This window comes from Panthera onca, chromosome D3 (genome assembly GCF_046562875.1).
Source record: "Panthera onca isolate mPanOnc1 chromosome D3, mPanOnc1 haplotype 2, whole genome shotgun sequence".
In the NCBI taxonomy this organism is placed as follows: domain Eukaryota; kingdom Metazoa; phylum Chordata; class Mammalia; order Carnivora; family Felidae; genus Panthera; species Panthera onca.
In genome coordinates this window covers 8,143,413-8,163,373 of record NC_138350.1, presented here as the reverse complement: position 1 = coordinate 8,163,373, position 19,961 = coordinate 8,143,413, and the positions used below count along the sequence as shown (strand labels likewise).

Genomic DNA, 19,961 nt, shown 5'->3' with positions numbered 1-19,961 from the left:
TCTGAAAAGTGGTGTCTTTACTCTGATAACTGATAATCCTTTGCATAAGAGCTTTTAATTTTGATGAAATAATTTTTGGTATTTTTTTTAATGTTTATGCATTTTGGTGTCACAGTTAAATCATTGCCAAGTTTAAAGTCACGAAGACTTTTCTCCTGTGTTTTCTCCTAAGAATTTCATAGTGGTAGCTCTTAAATTTACATCTTTGACCCATTTTGGGTTAATTTTTGTGTATGATTTAAGTTGTAAAGTTTCACCATATATGTGAGGGTTTATTTCTGGGCTCTCTATTCTATTTCATTGGATTTTATGTTTGTCCTTATGCCAGCACCACACTATTCTGATTACTGTAGCTTTATAGTAAGTGTTGAAATTGAGAAGCTACACTTTGCTTTTGATTTATGTGTCTTTAAATTTATAATCATTTTCCCTCCCTCTACACTGTTTTTTTCTTCTCATGCCATTTATTTGTTGCATAACCCATCTTTTGTTAGGTCAAATTTACCACATTCTGGGGCGCTTGGGTAGCTCAGTGGGTTAAGCACCTGACTCTTGATTTTGGCTCAGGTCATGATCTCAAGGTTGGTGAGTTCGAGCCCCAGGTGCAGAGCCTGCTTGGGATTCTTTCTCTCCCTCTCTCTCTGCCCCTCCCCTGCTTGCACTCGCAGGCTCTCTCTGTTTCTCTCTCAAATAAATAAACCTAAAAAAAAATGCCACATTCTGGGTTTCACGGATTTGTAACCTCATGGTATCAGTTAATATATTCTTCTACACCCTGTTTCCCGTAAACTAGTAGGTCTTGATTAAATCCAGGCTCCAATTGCATCATATCAGAAGGTACTTTTTTTTTTTTAACCTAAAGAGATTGTGAAAAACATGCAGAATGATAAAAATGAAGCCCTGCACACCTGTCACCTCGTCTCAACAGTTATTAACTCAAGCCAGTCTTATTTACAACCCCAGCTATTTCCTCCTTCCTGTATTAGTTTGAAGCAATATAAACTACTGTTACTCTTTAAAATTTCTTTATATTAACTTGGCATTTTGAATCACATATTAACTTGATATTCAATAACTATTGAAAGCATATAATCCTGGATATGATTGTTTTGTGAAATATTCATCTAGTCATAGGTATGTTTAGGACTAGAATATGATCTTGGCTTTTTTGAAATTTAGTTTCTGTAACTATATGAAACATTAACTTGCTTTGTTCCAAAATACTAAAGAAAAAATTAAAAGTAAAGCATCTCTAAATGGATCCCAAAAGAAAAAACAAGAATGAATTTAAACTTTTAGCATAAGTTTCAGAGAATGCTCCTATGGTATGCTAACATTTCCCTTGGTTATTCCACCACTGGAAACCATTCCATCAATGGTTTCTATACTCCGTACCTCTTGGTATTGCTCTCAGCCCAAGCCCAAGCATGATTTGTTCTAAGTAAACCAGGTTGTCAAACAATTGCTCTTTATTAGTCAAAGATGTAATTGTATAATCAATAAAAATATAGAAGTCCCACCTCACAGAAGTCTTTAAATTCTTTTAAATCGCTTTATGGGGATGCAGGTGAATTTATGGGTACTGAATTGGTGGCATGTGGTATCTCAGCAACCACTAAGATAAGGTAACCCTAAGCAAGATTTTTAGCCATTTTATGTAGCCTTTAAGTACAGGCTACAAATAAATAGAAAACCCCAATAAATTCAAATGAAATGAATTTATTTGAAAAAATTTAGAAATTTGATTAGGTTTAATTGTGAAGGTAGTTTATTCCTTGTGACGCAGTTTTAGAGAGGCAGTATAACCTAGAAATGAAAAGCCTGGACTTCGGGTCACCTGGTTACAATACCAGCTCTCCTGCTCATGAACTAGAGGATTTTAGTCAAGATAATTAACTAAGGTTTGGTTTCCTCACCTGTAAAGTGAAGGGTAAGAGATTGGACATAGTGCTTATCATAGGGTCTGGTTTTTGCAGTATTAGTTACTTACTATTATTATTCTCTTCCTTAGACTTTAGTAATTTCTCTCTCGGTGCTATGTGTGAAGCAAAGAGTTACGGAATCAGAATGTTAGAAATGGAAAGAATTTCAGAGGTGTTGTGGTCGGATGTTAATTTCTAGGTGAGAGAGAGTGATTGGGTTGGAGAGCAAACCAATCCTGTCCTTGGAGTTCTAAGATCAGTGCTATTTTACTGGGAATTGGCACCATACATACTGGTAGACTCTTTAGACCTGAATTGTACTTCTCTTTGAATGTTTTAAATTTGTGGCTTGAGTATCATGGTTATTTTATTAAAATGAGATTCCAGGGGCGCCTGGGTGGCTCAATCGGTTAAGCGTCCGACTTCGGCTCAGGTCATGATCTCACGGTCCGTGAGTTCGAGCCCTGCGTCGGGCTCTGGCCTGATGGCTCAGAGCCTGGAGCCTGCTTCCAATTCTGTGTCTCCCTCTCTCTCTGCCCCTCCCCCGTTCATGCTCTGTCTGTCTCTGTCTCAAAAATAAATAAACGTTAAAAAAAAAAAATTAATAAAAAAATGAGATTCCAGTCCTATAATTCCAGAGTAACTAATATTTCTGAGGAGTATAGAATTTCACTCCATTAATGTTTGTATCATTTCATAAAGGGCCTAATCTTTTCCATTGGAACAAGCCTTAGGTTGTGTTATGCTCTATAACTAAACTCACTTGACAATATTGTCTACCTTACTAGAAATTACTTGACAGCTGACTTTGGTGTACGGCATTGTTTCAGAGGTAGGGGGTTGGCAAGGAAAGACACTTCTTATATAGATACTGACAGAGGTACTTATTATTTAGAAATGAAAGTGCTCTGAATTATTTAACTTATTTTCAAGTGTTTTTCTGCACTTGTAAACATAGTGCCTGTATTTAGAGACCAGGGGGAAAAGATGGGAGGTGACTTTGATGTCAGTCAATATGTCAGTTAAATCAGGAACAGAATTTACATTTTATTCCCAAGTAGTTTTCTCCAACAGAGTGAGAGGTTACTTTTGGAGTAAAGATTATTTAGTATTGGTTATTTTTTCCAGTAGGCTATTTTTATTTGTACTTTGTTTTATTTTGATCATGTTCACATTATTTCTTCCTTCCTCCCTGCCATGACCCATATCTTTTCTGGGCCTCTGAGCCAGCAAACACAGAGAGAACCATACTTAGGTAGCCTTTATAGTTAATATTAGATGAGCCTTACCCATGGATTGCCTATGCTTTATTTGAATGGAATTATGCTTTGAAGGAAATTTAAATTTGAAAAATTTTTTTAGTATGTTTAGCCTGTTGAATTTAATAAACATAGTATTTAATTTTTTCAGAGGTCGAAACAGCAAAGGACTGCCTCAATCTACGGTGAGTAACTTTAATGTTAGTTGGTTGGAAAAATTGGTAATGAAAATGTGATTTCTGAACCGGTGGACCAAAGCCAAGGTAAAAAAAAAAAAATCCTTTTTCTTGAATTTTATATCTTACAACGTTAAATTTTTTTTTTTTATTTTTGAGAGAGAAAGTGAGACAGACTGTGAGTGAGGGAGGGGTAGAGAGAGAGAGGGAGACACAGAATCCGAAGCAGGCTCCAGGCTCCGTGCTGTCAACACAGAGCCTGACACGGGGCTCGAACTCATGAACTGTGAGATCATGTCCTGAGCTGAAGTCAGATGTTTAACCGACTGAACCACCCAGGTGCCCAAAGAAAATTTTTTTTAATGTTTATTTTTGAGTGAGTGAGTGAGCGAGAGAGAAGAGAGGAGAGAGGAGAGAGGAGAGAGAGAGAGAGAGAGAGAGAGAGAGAAAACGAGCAGTGTAGGGGGCCAGAGAGTGAGGGGACAGAGGATCCAAAGCAGGCTCTGTGCTGACAGCAGAGAGGCTGACGGGGGGACTCAAACTCACAGACTGTGAGATCATGACCTGAGCTGAAGTTGGACGGTTAACTGACTGAGCCACGTAGGCACCCCTCATAACTTTTATACTTCAGTACTGTTTGGTATAAAATTATTAGCTATGTATGTTGTTTTTTGAGATGATTTTATATGCAAAATATAAAATTTTCTGTTAATAGTATTTTTCTTGCCTAATAAGAAGTTATTTGTTGTTTTATAAATGGCTAAAGGCAAATCTAAATGCAAAATGCCTAAAAAAGATCAATGGAACACCAGGACTGGAGTTGCAGAGTTCTTTGGGTGTTTGGTTTTGAATTAATGTGCTATCTTTTAGTTCCTTCCATTTTTCTCCCTTGGAAAGAGCCTTCTGGTTTTAAAATTTAGAACTTTTATCAATGAAAAAATCCATGATTGATGGATACGTGCTGAGGGAACATAGTGAAGTGTCTTCTGCAAAAGATCCCTCCACCCCATTTATTTATTTACATATACTTAAACCTATTTAGTGTACAGGTCTGTGAGTTTTGATGCATACGATTGTGTAACCACCACCACAGTCAAGATAATGGGACATTTCTCTCACTTTGAAAAATCACTCCTGCCACTTTGTAGTGAACCCTCCTCCCTTTACTCCCCAATATTTGTGGTTTTGTCTTTTCTCATATATGGAAGTTCACTTTTGCTTTTTTGTGTCATGTATAGTCAAAACATTGTTAGATGGTATGACTGATTTCACTTTTGAAAACTTAAGCCTCTTCTCTAAGGAAACAAAAGATTGTAGTAAAGTAAATCTTTCTTTAATGCACATAAGGTATTATAAAGCTAACTAAACATTTTGTAACAAATTAAATGTTAACTCTAATATGTATACACAAGGATAAATACTGATTGCTAATATTTTTTTCTTAAAATTCCAGATTTCTTTTGATGGAATCTATGCAAATATGAGGATGGTTCATATACTTACATCAGTTGTTGTAAGTTACCAGATTATTGGGGAGAGACTGCCTGGCGCGTAGTGCAATAAAGTAATTTCATGGTGTTGAAATGTAGATGAATGATTCTCGCAGTATCATTTCTTAGGTCACAATCAGGATTATTTAGAAAAAACAGAACTCCATCCAAGCTATCGTGACTCACTATAAAAGCATTCTTGTTAACCCTACTATGTACAAAATAATAGTAGTAGATGATTGTCTTTAGTGCATTGTTTTGTCACTTAATAGAACCAGAGTCAGAAATACTTAACTTCAGTATTTAAATTCATACTGCAAACTCTGAGCAGGGCCTCCTGAGGAATTTTGAGAATTCAGTGTATTGTTAATGTTTTAAAATTTTTTATTGTTCTATCAGTAAATACCTAATATGTTGAATGAAGCCTGATGAGCTATATAAAAAATAAAATGAAAGCAACTGTCCCTCAAGACTGGGTAGCACACTGTTTCTTTGATAAATTAATTGTATGTTTTTAGGGATCCAAATGTGAAGTACAAGTGAAAAACGGAGGTATATATGAAGGAGTTTTTAAAACCTACAGTCCTAAGGTAATTTTTACTCTTTTCTCTTTTTGTTGAATGTAAAACCCCGTGAATCATCAACTGCTGTATGTTTGTATGGCTTCCTGACAGTGTCTGTTAGTTTCTGATTTAATAATTTAATAGTTATGATGTGGACATGTTTGTCACATTTTCACGTTTAGTTACTTTACCACTTAGATTTTGCTCTTCAGTTTCAAATACTGATTATTTTATAAACTATTTTGTATAATCAAACTTGCTTTTGTGGGCTTATTACAGTATCTTGACCTTTTCAAGCATTGTGGACCTGAAGAGGGATTGAGTGGTTCATTATTCTATTCTTTATCACCATTAGTTTACTTAAGACAGACTATGGTAGCAGGACCAACTTGTAGGTGAGAAGTATTTTGAATGATGGAATAGATAATAGGTCATATTTCTGAGAAAAAGGTTTGATTATAAGATTCTCTTGAGATAGATTATTTTTGTCAAGGGCATTTAAGAAATAGTACCTTGATATGCTGAAGAATTCTTATATTTTATAAGTGTTTTGAATATTTACTCATGCTTCTCATTTTAGTGTGATTTGGTACTTGATGCTGCACATGAGAAAAGTATGGAATCCAGTTCGGGGCCAAAACGCGAAGAAATAATGGAGAGTATTTTGTTCAAGTGTTCAGACTTTGTTGTGGTACAGTTTAAAGACATGGACTCCAGTTATGCAAGAAGAGGTGAATTTTGATTTCCTAAATATGTGTCATGGTTTATAAGATTTATTCAAACAAAGACTTTATGCATTGATTATACAGACTTTTTTTTTTTTTTTTTTTTTTTTTTTAGAGTAACCTGATTAGGACAAATGGGAATTTTAATGCATTTTTGTTGGAAAATATTTAAAACTTCAGAGGAAGATTCCTTGATACTTTAGGATAAATAATGAGAGTTTGTGTTCTGTTAAAGTTTGTAAGGGATTTTCAGTCTATAGTTTCATGGTCAAGAATGCTACTGATTATACTCAACTGAAATTTCTTGTCCCATTTGGCCTTCAGTTCATAAACTTTTCATTTTAAGATGTTTATAAATAATGCATATGTAGTTTTATCATGCTTATAGTTCCATAAATGTTATAGTTTTATGACCTGGAAATAACATATGAGTAAGAGAGAATGGGCAGAGAGCTATGGATAGAAAAACAGTGGCTTAATGAAGATGAAAAAGATAAGTAGAACATGCGTATTTAAGAAAACATTCAGGAGGGGTGGAGGAGAGGAGAAAATGGGTGATGGGCATTGAGGAGGGCACTTGTTGGGATGAGCACTGGGTGTTATATGTAAGCGATGAACCACAGGAATCTACCTCCAAAACCAAGAGTACATCTTACACACTGTATGTTAGCCAATTTGATAACAAATTATATTAAAAAAATAATAAAACATTCAGAGTATGGGACTGTTTTGAAAAACTAAAAGGGATGACATAGTTATATTAAAATTTAGTCCATTTCAAATGTCCATTGAGGAGGAAAATATGGGAATTACTGTTACTCATTTGGAGAGTATATGCGGTGCTGAGTGTTTAGTATCACATTGAAAGGCTCTGGGCAATTTTTAACTTGGCTCTAACCTTTTTTTTTAATGTTTATTTTTGAGAGAGAGAGTGAGACAGCGAGAGCGTATGTACACAAATGGGGGAGGGGTAGAGAGAGAGAGGGACACACAGAATCTGTAGCACGCTCTGAGCTGACAGCCGAAGTGGGGCTCGAACTCACGAACTGTGAGATCATGACCTGAGCTGAAGTAGGACGCTTAATCGACTGAGCCACCCAGGGGTCCCTTGGCTGAAAAATTCTTAAATTGATTTTTTCTGGTCAGATTCTATAGTCAATTCCATTGTGAGTTGTAACTCCCCACGGTTTTTGATTTTCATCATTCAGCTGTTTTTGTTGCGCTCATTTTTCTGCATTGTTTTTTAGAAATTACAAGCCACCAGAAAGTTAAAGCCTTTCCTTTGGACCTCTTAAGGTTCTCACCTATAGTTAGCTTGTTTTTTCAGAAGCTAGCAGTGCTAGGTACCTGTAACTGGTTTGCAGTGCTGGAGAAAGCACTGTGTTCTGTTTTTGTACCTTCTCAAATGTCTGTGTCTCTGATTTACAACTCTTTGTCTAAGAGTCCTTCAATGGCCCATACAAGGAAACAAGTCTTTTTTTCGTTGCTGCCTTTGGAGTTGATCTTATTTATGCCTAGGACCACAAAATTATATTTATGCTTATACTGTTGAAGTAGTTCACTGTTTTAAATTTAAAAATTGACTTTGGATAATAAGCTGAAAGGGAAAATACAGTTTTAGTTGAATCTAGTAGTACATGGCACTCTGGAAAAAGTAGTGGTCACAACAACAACAAAATGTTCCTTACTCTGTTGGGTACCAGGCCATTTAGCTAATAGCCATTTACAATACGCTTTGTCTTTTGTTCTTAAAGTGAATTAGCATTTCCTAAATTTGGAAAGATAAATGTTACTTGGAAATATCTCCTTGATCCTCTTCAAAATTAATGTCTTAAATTTTTTATTTTATTTTATTATTTTATTATGTCTTTATTTCTTAGGTAATTTGTGTTCATTGTAGAAAGCCAAGAAAAAAGATCAGAGCGACAACTTTGACACTATTCAGTACACTCATAATGGGATGGATGTATTTTGCTATATACATAAAAATATAGTTTTCTTGGTGAGGACATCCCATAGTGGAGTAATGTCAGGTATTTTATTTAAAGACTGTAGTGGTTTAGTGAATTATACAATTGTGTCCAGTGCATGGTATCCTGAAAATAGTATTAAGTCATGTGTTGAGGATTTCAGGTCCCTCTCTCTCTCTCTCTCTCTCTTTTTTTTTTAAACATTCATTTTTTTAAGAGAGAAGGACAGTGTGAGTGGGGGAGGGGCAGAGAGAGGGAGACACAGAATCTGAAGCAGGCTCCAGGCTCTGAGCTTGTTAGCACAGAGCCCAGCGTGGGGCTTGAACTCATGAGCTGTGGGATCATGACGTGAGCTGAAGTTGGACGCTTAACCCACTGAACCACCCAGGTGCCCAAAGGATTTCAGGTCTCTTAAGCCAGATTCTTCATACTGTCCTGGCAGATAACATTAATACTATCCTTGCCCTCTATAAATATTATTTTGGAGATGCTATTAGTATAGAAAAAACTTTTTAGGGTAATTAATTGGCATGGTTCATTAATTACAAAAAATTAAGACATGATTAAGTAACTTGGTAAAGTGAAGACACAAACCTAGCAGCTTCTAACCCCCCAACTCATGTTCTTGAACACTGTACTATTGTGACATAAATTATGTGGTCTCATTTGTTGTTTAGCTTAGTCAGAATAAGCCTGCATTTACCTTAAGGGATTTCCCCACAAAGCCAAAAGTAAACAAAATTCCTGTATAGTATAAATATGCAGATTATTCAAGATTCTTTTCTTTTTAAAATCTTTGGCTTTATTTTGGGGAAACTTTTAAAAGTTAAGTTAGTATGGCTTTTAACTTCTTAATTCTGACTACTGATTTTAGTAAGTTTTTTTGTTTTACTAGGTTTTTAAAGTTGTCACATTTGTACACATATGCAAGTGAATAAAAGGCCTAGAAATAATTGATCTGTTTTTTATGATATGATGGGTAAGTTTCATGTGATCTCTTGAATGCTATACATGTTACCAGTTTGAGTTGTGGGCAAAATGAAGAGTAACTCTGCATTTTGTAAGCTGTGGATTCCTTTTGCACACCCACAATTAGACCGTCAGGTTATCACTGGAAAATTCGTGTGTGTTTTATCCGTTATCTGAATTCCATTGCAGGCAGATATGGGATGCTCTTATTTTCCCCTCTTCATTTTGCTATTTTGTAGGGCATTCAGCTGCTTTTTGTCTCTGCATCTTTCTACTTTGGAATTGGCGTATGATCTCTACTCATTTTTTACTTTCCTGTTTCCAGTTTTCCTTTCTCACTTGATTTTCTCCTTCATTCTCTTTCTGCTTTTTCTTTTGCTGCTTTTCTCATATTTTGCTCTTTAATATCTCAACTACATTTTAGTTCTGGCTGCTCGTCTTTCTTCATTCTCCTAACTTACGCTTCTTTCTACTGCTTCATTTCCTTAAAAGTGTTCTCAGTCTAGGGGTGCCTGGGTGGCTCAGTCGGTTAAGCATCCGACTTTAGCTCAGGTCATGATCTCGCGGTCCGTGGGTTCAGGCCCCGCATCAGGCTCTGTGCTGACAGCTCAGAGCCTGGAGCCTGTTTCAGATTCTGTGTCTCCCTCTCTCTCTGACCCTCCCCCGTTCATGCTCTGTCTCTCCCTATCTCAAAAATAAATAAACGCTAAAAATAAAAAAATAAGAAAAAGTGTTCTCAGTCTAGAGAACAGGGGCCAGCAAACTTCAGGCCTGTGGGCCAGATTCACTCATTGGTAAATAAAGTTTTATTGTAACACAATATACCTGCTTATTTTTGTGCTGTGTGTGGCTGCTTTCATGACACAGGGATAGAGTTGAGTGGTTGGAATAGAGACTATATGGCTTGCAAAGCCAAACAATATTTATTACCTGGTCCTTTACAAAAAAATCTTGCCAATTCTTGTCCTAGATCTTTTTTCCTGCTGCGTTTGGTCTGTTAGGGCTGATCAGAAATACGTACTGTATTGTCTTTGGTGAAATAACATAGAATATACTTTGTCTCTAAACTCATGCTTTGACTCTAATCTAGTATTGTGTAATTTCATTAAGTCCTTGTTTGTGACCATTCGAATTGGATTTAGTTTGAAGAATCACTTTCTTTCCAGCTCTTTTGTCACAATAAGTGAAAAATCACATATGAGAAAATTAAGTTACTGGGAATGATCTCCATCCTCAACTATTTGCCCCCTCCCTTACCTACAACTTTATCTTCCCCTTGCCATCATTACTCTCTTTCCTTTGGTTTTAGTAGGTGGGATATTTCACTTCCTGTTCAATCTCAACTTCTCCAGTCATGCTTTTGACTGTGTTCCACCATTCCTGGGTTTTTGCTCTTTTCTGTCACCTCTGTTTCCAGACTCTTCAACCTCTTCCTCTCTAGTTGCTCCTTCGCTTTAGCCCAAAAACCTATTCAAGCCCCTCTATTCCTGAAAAGAATTCCTTTTTGTCCTGGACTCTTCTTACTTACTATCCTGTCTTCCTTTCTTACTCAAACTTCTTGACTAGTTTCTACGGACTCATCGCATGGTAATCTGCCTTTTATATTCACAACTTACAAGCTTCTGGGGCTACCAGTAACGCCTCATTCATAGGTCCTCTGTACTCTTTTTCAGACTTAATATTGATTTTGGCACTGTTGATTTCGTCCTTCAGAAAGCTGCTCTTCTGTTTCTCATGTGTTTTATTCATCACTCCTTCTGTGCTCATTCTTGGGCTTTATATCTGTTAAAGTGCTCTTAAATGTGTTTGTGTTCCCAGTGTTTGTTTCTTTGCCCACTGCTCTTACCGTGTATCAGTTGTTTTATACTCTGCTAATTTCAGTTACCATATATAAGCCTATTGCCAACATCTTTGTATATTGCCTTTACACCACGTTGTATTATAATTACGTTTCTCCCCTATTATACTTTGAGCTTTGTAGAATTTTTTTTAGTCCTTGGAGCCTAGTATAGTATTTCTGTGCATAGGACAGGCACAATTGTAAATGTCTGTTTTGAGTGAATGAAATTAGGACTTACACATACTTAAAAAAAAACAAACAACTATTTTATGTAAAGAGTGAGAAAACTAGAAGCAGTCTTACATATACAGCCTGCCAGCAAATACTTATTGAGCTCTGGATTGTGTTCGTTGCTGTGCTTGTTGCTATAGACAGTACAGAGAAATTCAAGACTTAATCTATTTTGGGTCCCTTTTGAGAACTTAGTGAAACTGTATACCCTCACCCTAGAAAAAACTGTGCACATGGACTTTTACACTTAATTCTGTAGTGTTCACAGTTCCCTAGGGAGTTCATGTACTCCGTATTAAGAAGCTCCGCTCCAGGCATTTTCGCAGTTGGAGATACCAAGGCATGTGAAGGAATTCAAGAAAAGTGGAATGTTACAATTAGTGGCATTGAATTCCAAATAGAGTTCAGAGACATGAAGAATTGTATTGGTTGTAGTAGTTGGAAGAAGTTGGACTGTGAATGTGTGATAAGAGGGTAGTGAGAAAGTCATACAGATTATTTTATTCTGGTGTGGCACTATTGTGTTTTCATGTGGTTGTCCTGTAGCTCTATAGGGCAAGGTCCTACGAGTAACAGAGAATTATCTCTTCTGAAGGGCATGATATTAGGAATGCCATGTCAGTTATATCTAAGAAGAGACAAATCTCAGCTGGCTATGACCTGGGAAGACTTAAATTCTGAGGATCAATTTAAATGTGCTCTAAATTCATTCGTGGGTGGTGTTCTAGTAGGGCAGTAGGCTCTGTAGATGGGCAGGAGGTGCTAATGTTGGACAGGCAAGCAGCTGTAAAGTTGAACAAGTGCTCAAGATCAATAGCCTGCCCTGTGGCAGGAGGGAGGGTAGGCCCTGTGGTGGGTAGGCAGATGGGGTGATGGATAAGCAGGGGGTCTTGGCCGGGGGCTATCCAAGGAACTGTGCAGGAAAGCGCTGTAAAGAAGTTGGTGTGGGCCTGTGGGCTTTGGACTAGTTTTTTAGTGAGCCTGCTGAGTAACTGTTTTAATATTCTTCTGTTAAAACTGAACCATTAGAGAGTTTACTGTTTCAGCTTTGCTGTGGGCTAGTGAGAGAAGGATGTGTGTCCATACTGGGGCCAAGTAGTTAAGTGGAAACTCGCATTTACTGAGGCCAGTATGGAGATTTATACAGAGATTATTCAGTTAAAAAAAAAAAAAAAAATATATATATATATATAGTGGAACAGGTGATAAAAACAAACAAACAGATACAGTAGAACAGGTGATAAAATAAACAGATATAGTAAAACGGGTGATGAAACACCAAATGGAGTAGTTTGAAGTACAATAGGGAAATATTGCATGTTTATTAAAATACCTGATTTATTAAAATTTCATTTCTTTATGTGTTTTTAGAGCATATGGAAACTCTGCTGTATTCTTCCATGTGTATGCCAAGGTCAAAACAATAATTCTTCATTTATTAAAAACAAAATAGGGGCACCTGGGTGGGCTCAGTTGGTTAAGTGTTTGACTCTTGGTTTCAGCTCAGGTCATGATCTCACAGTTTGAGTTCAGGCCCCACATAGGGCTCTGTGCTGACAGTGCAGAGCTTGCTTGGGATTCTGTTTCTCTCCCCCTCTTTGTCTGCCCCTCTTGTGCTCACACGCGCTCTTTCTCTCTCTCTCACAATAAATAAACACACTAAAATAAATAAGTAAAAATAAAAAGCAAACAAAACCACTAGAATAAAATAGGATTTTATTTAGATAAACAAAATAAAAATATTGTTTAGTACTAATAAGAGGAAGGTCTGACTTAAGATACATATGGACATTACTGGTCACTGTTCAGCGTCATTTATCAGCTACTGATATAAAAGGAAAACATTCTGAATAGGAACAGAACTTAGAAGAATGTAGAGACAAACATAGTACATGTGAATAGGCTGAAGATTTTTTATGAAAACACTGCTGAAGGACATAAAAGATTTTACTAAATGGAGAAAACGTGCCGTACGTTGAATGGAAATATGTAACACTTGAAAGTTGTCTTTTTTCCTCAACGTAATCGCTAAAGATAACATCTCTATCTTTATAGAAAGTGAGAAAATGATTCCTACATTTATAAGGTAACATTTATTAACAGAAGAATTTGGGAAAATTTTTTCTACAAGACTCATGAAGGGAGGACTTGCCCTACCAAACATTAAAATGTATTAGCATTAAAACATAGTTGTCAAAGTGGCAAAAAATAGAGAATCTAAAACAGAGGAAATTCATATGGGTGTTTTGTTAATATATGATAAAGATAACACTTTAGATCTATGGTAAAGGTGGATTATTTAGGAAATGGTGTTGGTACAACATTTGGGGGGAATTAGATGCCTATTTCATACCCATCATCAAAATAAACCCTAAATGGTTAAAAAGAAGTAATTAAAAAAAACCCAGTCATGTAGAAATACGAGAGCAGATTTGTGAATTTATATCATTTTGAGATGGGGAAGGACGTTATAAGCATGACCACCAAAGCAAAAATTTTTGCAAGACTTAGATGTGTCTAAAAGTATCATAAATTTTAGAAGACATGAGGGGTGCCTGGGTGGCTCAGTCGGTTAAGCATCCGACTCTTAATCTCAGCTCAGGTCTTGATCTTGGGGCCATGAGTTTAAGTCCCGCGTCGGATTCTGGGCTGACAGCTCAGAGCCTGGATCCTGCTTCGGATTCTGTGTCTCCCTCTCTCTGCCCCTTCCTCTCTCACACTGTCTCTCTCTTAAAAATAAATAAACAGGGGCGCCTGGGTGGCGCAGTCGGTTAAGCGTCCGACTTCAGCCAGGTCACGATCTCGCGGTCCGTGAGTTCGAGCCCCGCGTCGGGCTCTGGGCTGATGGCTCGGAGCCTGGAGCCTGTTTCCGATTCTGTGTCTCCCTCTCTCTCTGCCCCTCCCCCGTTCATGCTCTGTCTCTCTCTGTCCCAAAAATAAATAAAAAACATTGAAAAAAAAAAAAATTTAAAAATAAATAAACATTAAAAAAAAAAAATTAAAAAAAATTTTAGAAGACATGCTGCAAACTGGGGAAAATTGAATAAAAGAAGTTTTACAGATGGCCAGTAAACGTATGGAAAGGTAGTCCACCTCACTGGTAATCAAAGAAGTGCAGTTTCAAAGTAATAATGACTTTTAATCTGTCAGCTTGCTAAATGGGAAAAGTGAGCAAGATTAATTAGCGGCACATGATAGACAGTCAGAAAACAACTTACACTCTGTTAGTGGGGACCGTTTAAGTCAAAACAAGTAGCATTTTTGAGCTGTCTAGTAGGTAATTCAGATGAGTCCAGGAAGACAGTTTACTTGGTAGTATTATGTAATGCTGGTATACCCAGTTAGTTACTGTCTGCTTTTAGTTTTATTTTTTCTCTTGCTCTGTACGGTCTCCATTAAGTCCCAGGAATAGCACATATGTAAAAAGTAGTAATAAAGCGGGACAGTGAGGGAATGTGGATAAATGATCTGCATTTTAATTTCTATTACATTTGACTGTAAATAGAAATTGCTTTTTTACCCAGATCAAGAGAGTTTTAAGAGCATGTGCACTTGAACAGTTCTTCTAATTTACATAAGGACAGTTTATATGTTTGCCAACGAAACAGAAAGGTGTTTGTACAGCTGTAAGAATTGGAATTAGTTTTATTTACCAACTTTTTCTTTATTTCTCAACACTTCGCTGTAAAATTAAGTTGTCAAAAGAATATTGAATAGTAATGGCAGTTCAGTTCCCAAATTCTGTTTTTTTGCTTCCTGAACATTTCTGAATTTACTTCCCCCACCCACCCACCCCCAGGTTTTCGACAAAATCTTTCTTTCCATTTTCCTCTCTCTTTAACTTTTGAGATTAAAACAGTACCTTTTATAAAAAAAATTGGTCTAACAATGATTAGACCCATTTCATTCTTTCTGATGGCAGAGATTAAAGACTCCTCCTCCCCTGTCAAAATGGAGCTCTGAACCAGGAGCCTAATGAAGAAGCTGAAAACTGTGTCACCATCCTGATACCCCACTCCACAAAGTATCTTTCTATTGGTACCTTGTTAGAGTTTCTTTTGATCTCTTTTGGAGATAATATGAGAAATAGAAATGTTACATTCTGTGGAATCTAAGCGAAACAAGCCTTACGTAGTGGGTTTCCATTTTATCTAGTTCTGTGCTCTATTTATCGAGCTTTGCTGTAGAATTTGGTGTGCATTTGATTGTGTGGAGTCTTGACTATTGATATTCATTTAGATCTTTTCAAAATTTATTTATTTTATAAGAGAGAGAACACAAGCACGAAACAGCAGGGGAGGGGCAGAGAGAAAGGGAGAGAGAGAATCCCAAGTAGGTTCCACGCTGTCAGCACAGCCCAACTCAGGCTTGTGAACCCACAAACCATGAGATCTGACCTGAGCCAAAACCAAGAGTTGGATGCTTAACTGACTGAGCCACTCAGGTGCTCCTTCATTTATTAAAAAAAAAAAAAAAAAAAAAATTTTTTTTTTTTTTTTTTTTAATGTTTATTTATTTCTGAGACAGGGAGAGACAGAGCATGAGCGAGGGAGGGCAGAGAGAGAGAGACACAGAATATGAAGCAGACTCCGGGCTCTGAGCTGTCAGCACAGAGCCCGACGCGGGGCCTGAACTCACGAACCGCGAGATCATGACCTGAGCCGAAGTCGGATGCTCAACCGACTGAGCCACCCAGGCGCCCCAGGCGCTCCTTCATTTAGATCTTTCAAAGAAATACGGTTTCTGGGTTTAAATTTTTATTGCTGATGCTTGGTTGATTTTTAAGTCTTCTACAGTAGTGTTTTAAATGGTAAAATTTCTGAAAATTTCAGTCCCATTTTTAATTCTCCGTATTTAGATTTTTAAGAAAATTGCTTCTCAAATGTTATGTTACCAGTTGCAGTGTTTTTGTGTTATGTAGTGGGTTAGTAAAAATAAGATGAAATATTTTATCTTAAAAATATTTTGCCTGAAGTTTAGAGAATCCAATATATACATTTTATAGAGTTTATTAATCAAGAAAGTAAGAACTGCCTTTTTTTTTGAAAGATTTTTAATGTTTATTATTGAGAGAGAGAGAGAGAGAGAGAGAGCGAGCATGAGTGGGGGAGGGGCAGAGAGAGGGAGACACAGAATCCAAAGCAGGCTCCAGGCTCCAAGCTGTCAGCACAGAGCCTGACACGGGGCTCGAACCCACAAGCTGTGAGATCATGACCTGAGCCGAAGTCAGACGCTTAACTGAGCCACCCAGGTGCCCCAAGAACTGCTTTTTAATATTTAAGTTGTATATATTTTTCTCTCAGGGATTTAAAAAATATCATAGTACTATGAAATATAATCATTTTATGTAAGAAGAATGTGAGGTTTCTTCATCATTAATGTATTTTGGCATAAATTAGTGTTACAAAGAGCTACTGACTCTAAGCACTTTAAACTTTTGTTCAAATACTGTAGCATCAGAAGCATTTTTAGGGCCATTTATTGTGGAAGCCCTATACCCTGTGCACTTTCTAAATGTTGCATTGATTGAGATTGTCCTGTTTCCTACTTAAATTCTAGGCTTATCTATTGGGCTCCATATGTGGGACAGAGACAAATTAAATTGCAAGCTGTGTTTAACAAGAATGGTATTTAGGGTGTGCTGCTGCTGCTTCTTCTTCTCCTAATTTTTAATGTTTATTTTTGAGAGAGAGCAAGCATGAGCAGGGGAGGGGCAGAAAAAGGGGGGGGGGGACAGAGGATCTATACTGGGCTCTGTGCTGACAGCAGAGGGCCCAATGCAGGGCTCAAACTCACGAACTGTGAGATACAACCTGAACGGAAGTCGGACGCTTAACTGACTCAGCCACCCAGGCACCCCAGGGTTTGCTTTTTCATATCAGTTAATTCTTTCCAGACTTTGGTCAAAAGGGAACTTGGACCAGATCTCAGAAAAGAACAAAAGAAAACGATTTGGGTGGTTTGTTTTCTTTTTTCTTTCTCTCTCTCTCTCAAAAAAAGAAAAAGAAAGAGAGAGAGAGCGCGCGCGCACACAAGCTGGGGAAAGGGGGCAAGGGGGAGAGAGAGACAGAGAGAATCTTAAGCAGGCTCTGTGCTCAGTGAGGAGCCCAATGCAGGGCTCAATCCCATGATCCTGGGATCATGACCTGAGCTGAAATCAAGAGTTGGACAGTCAACCACCTGAGTCACCCAGAGGCCCCAGGCTTGGTTTGGTTCTAACTAGAAAACCATAGAGTCTGTTATTTTAATATTTATTAATTTAGTTTTAACACAGTAGGTGATGTTTGGACTGAAACTAAAGACTCCCAACATGATATACTATCCTTTTCCTTGGAGCTGCTTTTTGCTCAGGAAAGAATTTTTTTTAGGTGGCTTACTGTGTTTCAGAAAGCGTGTTATCGCTGTTTTCTTTCCACTGTATTTGCACTTTTGAAGTTGATATCCTTTAGATTTTACCTGCTACAGCTGTTCTGATAGTCTCCATCTCCATTTTCTTGCTAAGGTTCTGTCATTTTTTCCTTGAGTGGTAAATTTACTTTGAGTTCTGGGACTCAGAAATTTTTATGGAAATCACAGTTAGAAAGTAAGTACTACTCTATGCCATGTAATTTTGTTGTCAGAGAGCAGAGAATAATGACTTTTTTTTTCATAGTTGCATATAGTGATCAGTAAGAAGAGACCTCCCCTGTCTTTTTTTTTTTTTAAGGCTGCATTTTGAAGTTGTGTAGTCTTTATAAAAAGTGTGTTGCTATGCTTTTAAGTGGATGACATTCGTTTTCAGTCTTTCCAAGGTAGCTTTTACAGCGATGCAGTCTTTATTTCCATATGAGTAAATGCTATCAGATGCTAAAAGTGAATTATGTCCACAATAAAATCTGATTTATGTAATTTTTCTTTTAAAGGAATTTGAGGCTTTGTAGCCTTGAAGTTTTTCTGATTTTACCATTTGGTTGTCATTTCAAAAGAGAAGAAATGACTACAGCCTTAAGTCACCAGTTATGATTCAGTTTCTGAGATCAATAAGCACTGTCTGTAAGAAAGTCTGTATTTTACTACTAGCTTTAAACAAGATAATGTGCAAAGACATTATTTAGGTACTTTATTTCAGGTTAACATAAAACAGATGATAATATGATCACTGGTTTGATACATTATTACCAGTCAAATGTGCATTCATAGATTTGGATGCAGAGCAATAGGCCTGACAGAATAAGCAGTTGCCTGTTTTGTGACCAGTGTTACTTGAAAGTTGTCAAAATGAATGCCTGTTCAACTAAAGTTAGACAAAAATGAATGTGTTTCTCGCTTGAAACTTTGTTCCTGTTGGTAGCTGTATTATTTTGAACCATCAGTACAGTAGGCATCAAGCCCCAAATCCTGAACACCAGGAAGCTCCTGCTTCTGTGTCATCTCTTGAACTGCGTGCCTCGGTTAAGGTCAGGACATGGCAGTGCAGGGTCCTGACTATCCTGCAGTTTCTCAGAAAGTGTATCTTCTGTCCCCTTTGGCCACATAGTTTTGCCAAGAAGTAAAGATTTGTCTATTTAAATACTGGCATTTTCCCTCATTGCTGAGTCACAAGACAGCATTGTGGAAATAAAAGATTTCAAGCCCTGAAATATCTCCAGATTTTGAGTTGCCTTTTGGTAAGGTAATTTTGGGGAGGGGACCAAGGTGACCTAGTCCTCATTTTTTGGACTGTTGAGAGCAATATTGGATTTTTTTTTTAAATTTTTTTTTTTTTTAAGTTTATTTATTTTTGAGACAGAGAGAGACAGAGCATGAATGGGGGAGGGTCAGAGAGAGAGAGAGGGAGACACAGAATCTGAAACAGGCTCCAGGCTCTGAGCTGTCAGCACAGAGCCCAACGCGGGTCTCGAACTCTCAGACCGTGAGATCATGACCTGAGCCGAAGTCGGACGCTTAACCGACTGAGCCACCCAGGCACCCCTTGGATTTTTCTTAATAACAGTTTTATTGATACATAATTCACATACATTATAGTTCGTTTAAATTGCACAATTCAGTTTTTTTTAGTATATTCATAGAATCTGTCACTACGGTTAATTTTAGAATATCTTCACTCTAAAAAGCCCCACACCCTTTAGCAGTCAGTCCCTACTTGGTTCCAACCTCCCCAGCCCTGGACGACTACTAATCTTTCTGTCTTTGTGGGTTTGCCCATTGTGGATATTGCATAGTAATAGAATCAGAGAAAGGGGCACCTGGGTGGCTCAGTCTGTTAAGCCTCCGTCTCTTGGTTTCAGCTCCGTTCATGATCTCATGGTTCGTGAGTTCAAGCCCAACATTGGGCTCTGTGCTGACCGTGCAGAACCTGCTTGAGATTCTCTTTCTCCTCTCTCTGCCCCTCCCCTGCTTGTGCTCTCTCGCTCGCTCTCAAAATAAATAAATAAACATAAAAAATTTTAAAAAGATAGAGTCATACAGTATGTGGCCTTTTGTGACAGGCTTGTTTCACTTAGTATATGTGTTTAAGGTTCATCCATCCACGTATCAGTGAATCTTTTCATTGCCAAATAATAATCCATTGTATGGGTATACTACATTTTTATTGGCATATAAATAACATACGATGTTATATCAATTTCAAGTACCTCACATTGATTTCAACACTTGTGTACATTACCCAGTGCTTGCCATGACAGGTATCGTGTAGTCACCATCTGTCCTCATACATTGTTACAATATTATTGACTATATTCCCTATGCTGTACTTCTCATCTCTGTGACTTCTTTTATAACTTGAAGTTTGAGACTCTTAATCCCCTTTATCTATTGTGTGCTTTCCTTACCTC

General features: G+C 37.4%; 1 protein-coding gene across 13 annotated transcripts in view; it reads left to right on the top strand.

The window, feature by feature from the left end:
• The window catches only part of ATXN2 (ataxin 2), a 128,332-nt gene that overhangs the window by 31,476 nt on the left and 76,895 nt on the right, over window positions 1-19,961 (top strand). For all 13 annotated transcript variants that reach the window (XR_009604089.3, XR_009604090.3, XR_009604088.3 and 10 more), the window contains 4 exons: window positions 3,333-3,366; window positions 4,811-4,870; window positions 5,366-5,437; window positions 5,991-6,141. Coding sequence is in view for 7 of the 13 variants with exons in the window: in XM_060612307.3 (XP_060468290.3) it covers window positions 3,333-3,366; window positions 4,811-4,870; window positions 5,366-5,437; window positions 5,991-6,141 (317 nt within the window). In the remaining 6 variants the exon portion in view is untranslated. Of the gene's footprint in view, window positions 1-3,332; window positions 3,367-4,810; window positions 4,871-5,365; window positions 5,438-5,990; window positions 6,142-19,961 lie in introns of those variants that run through there.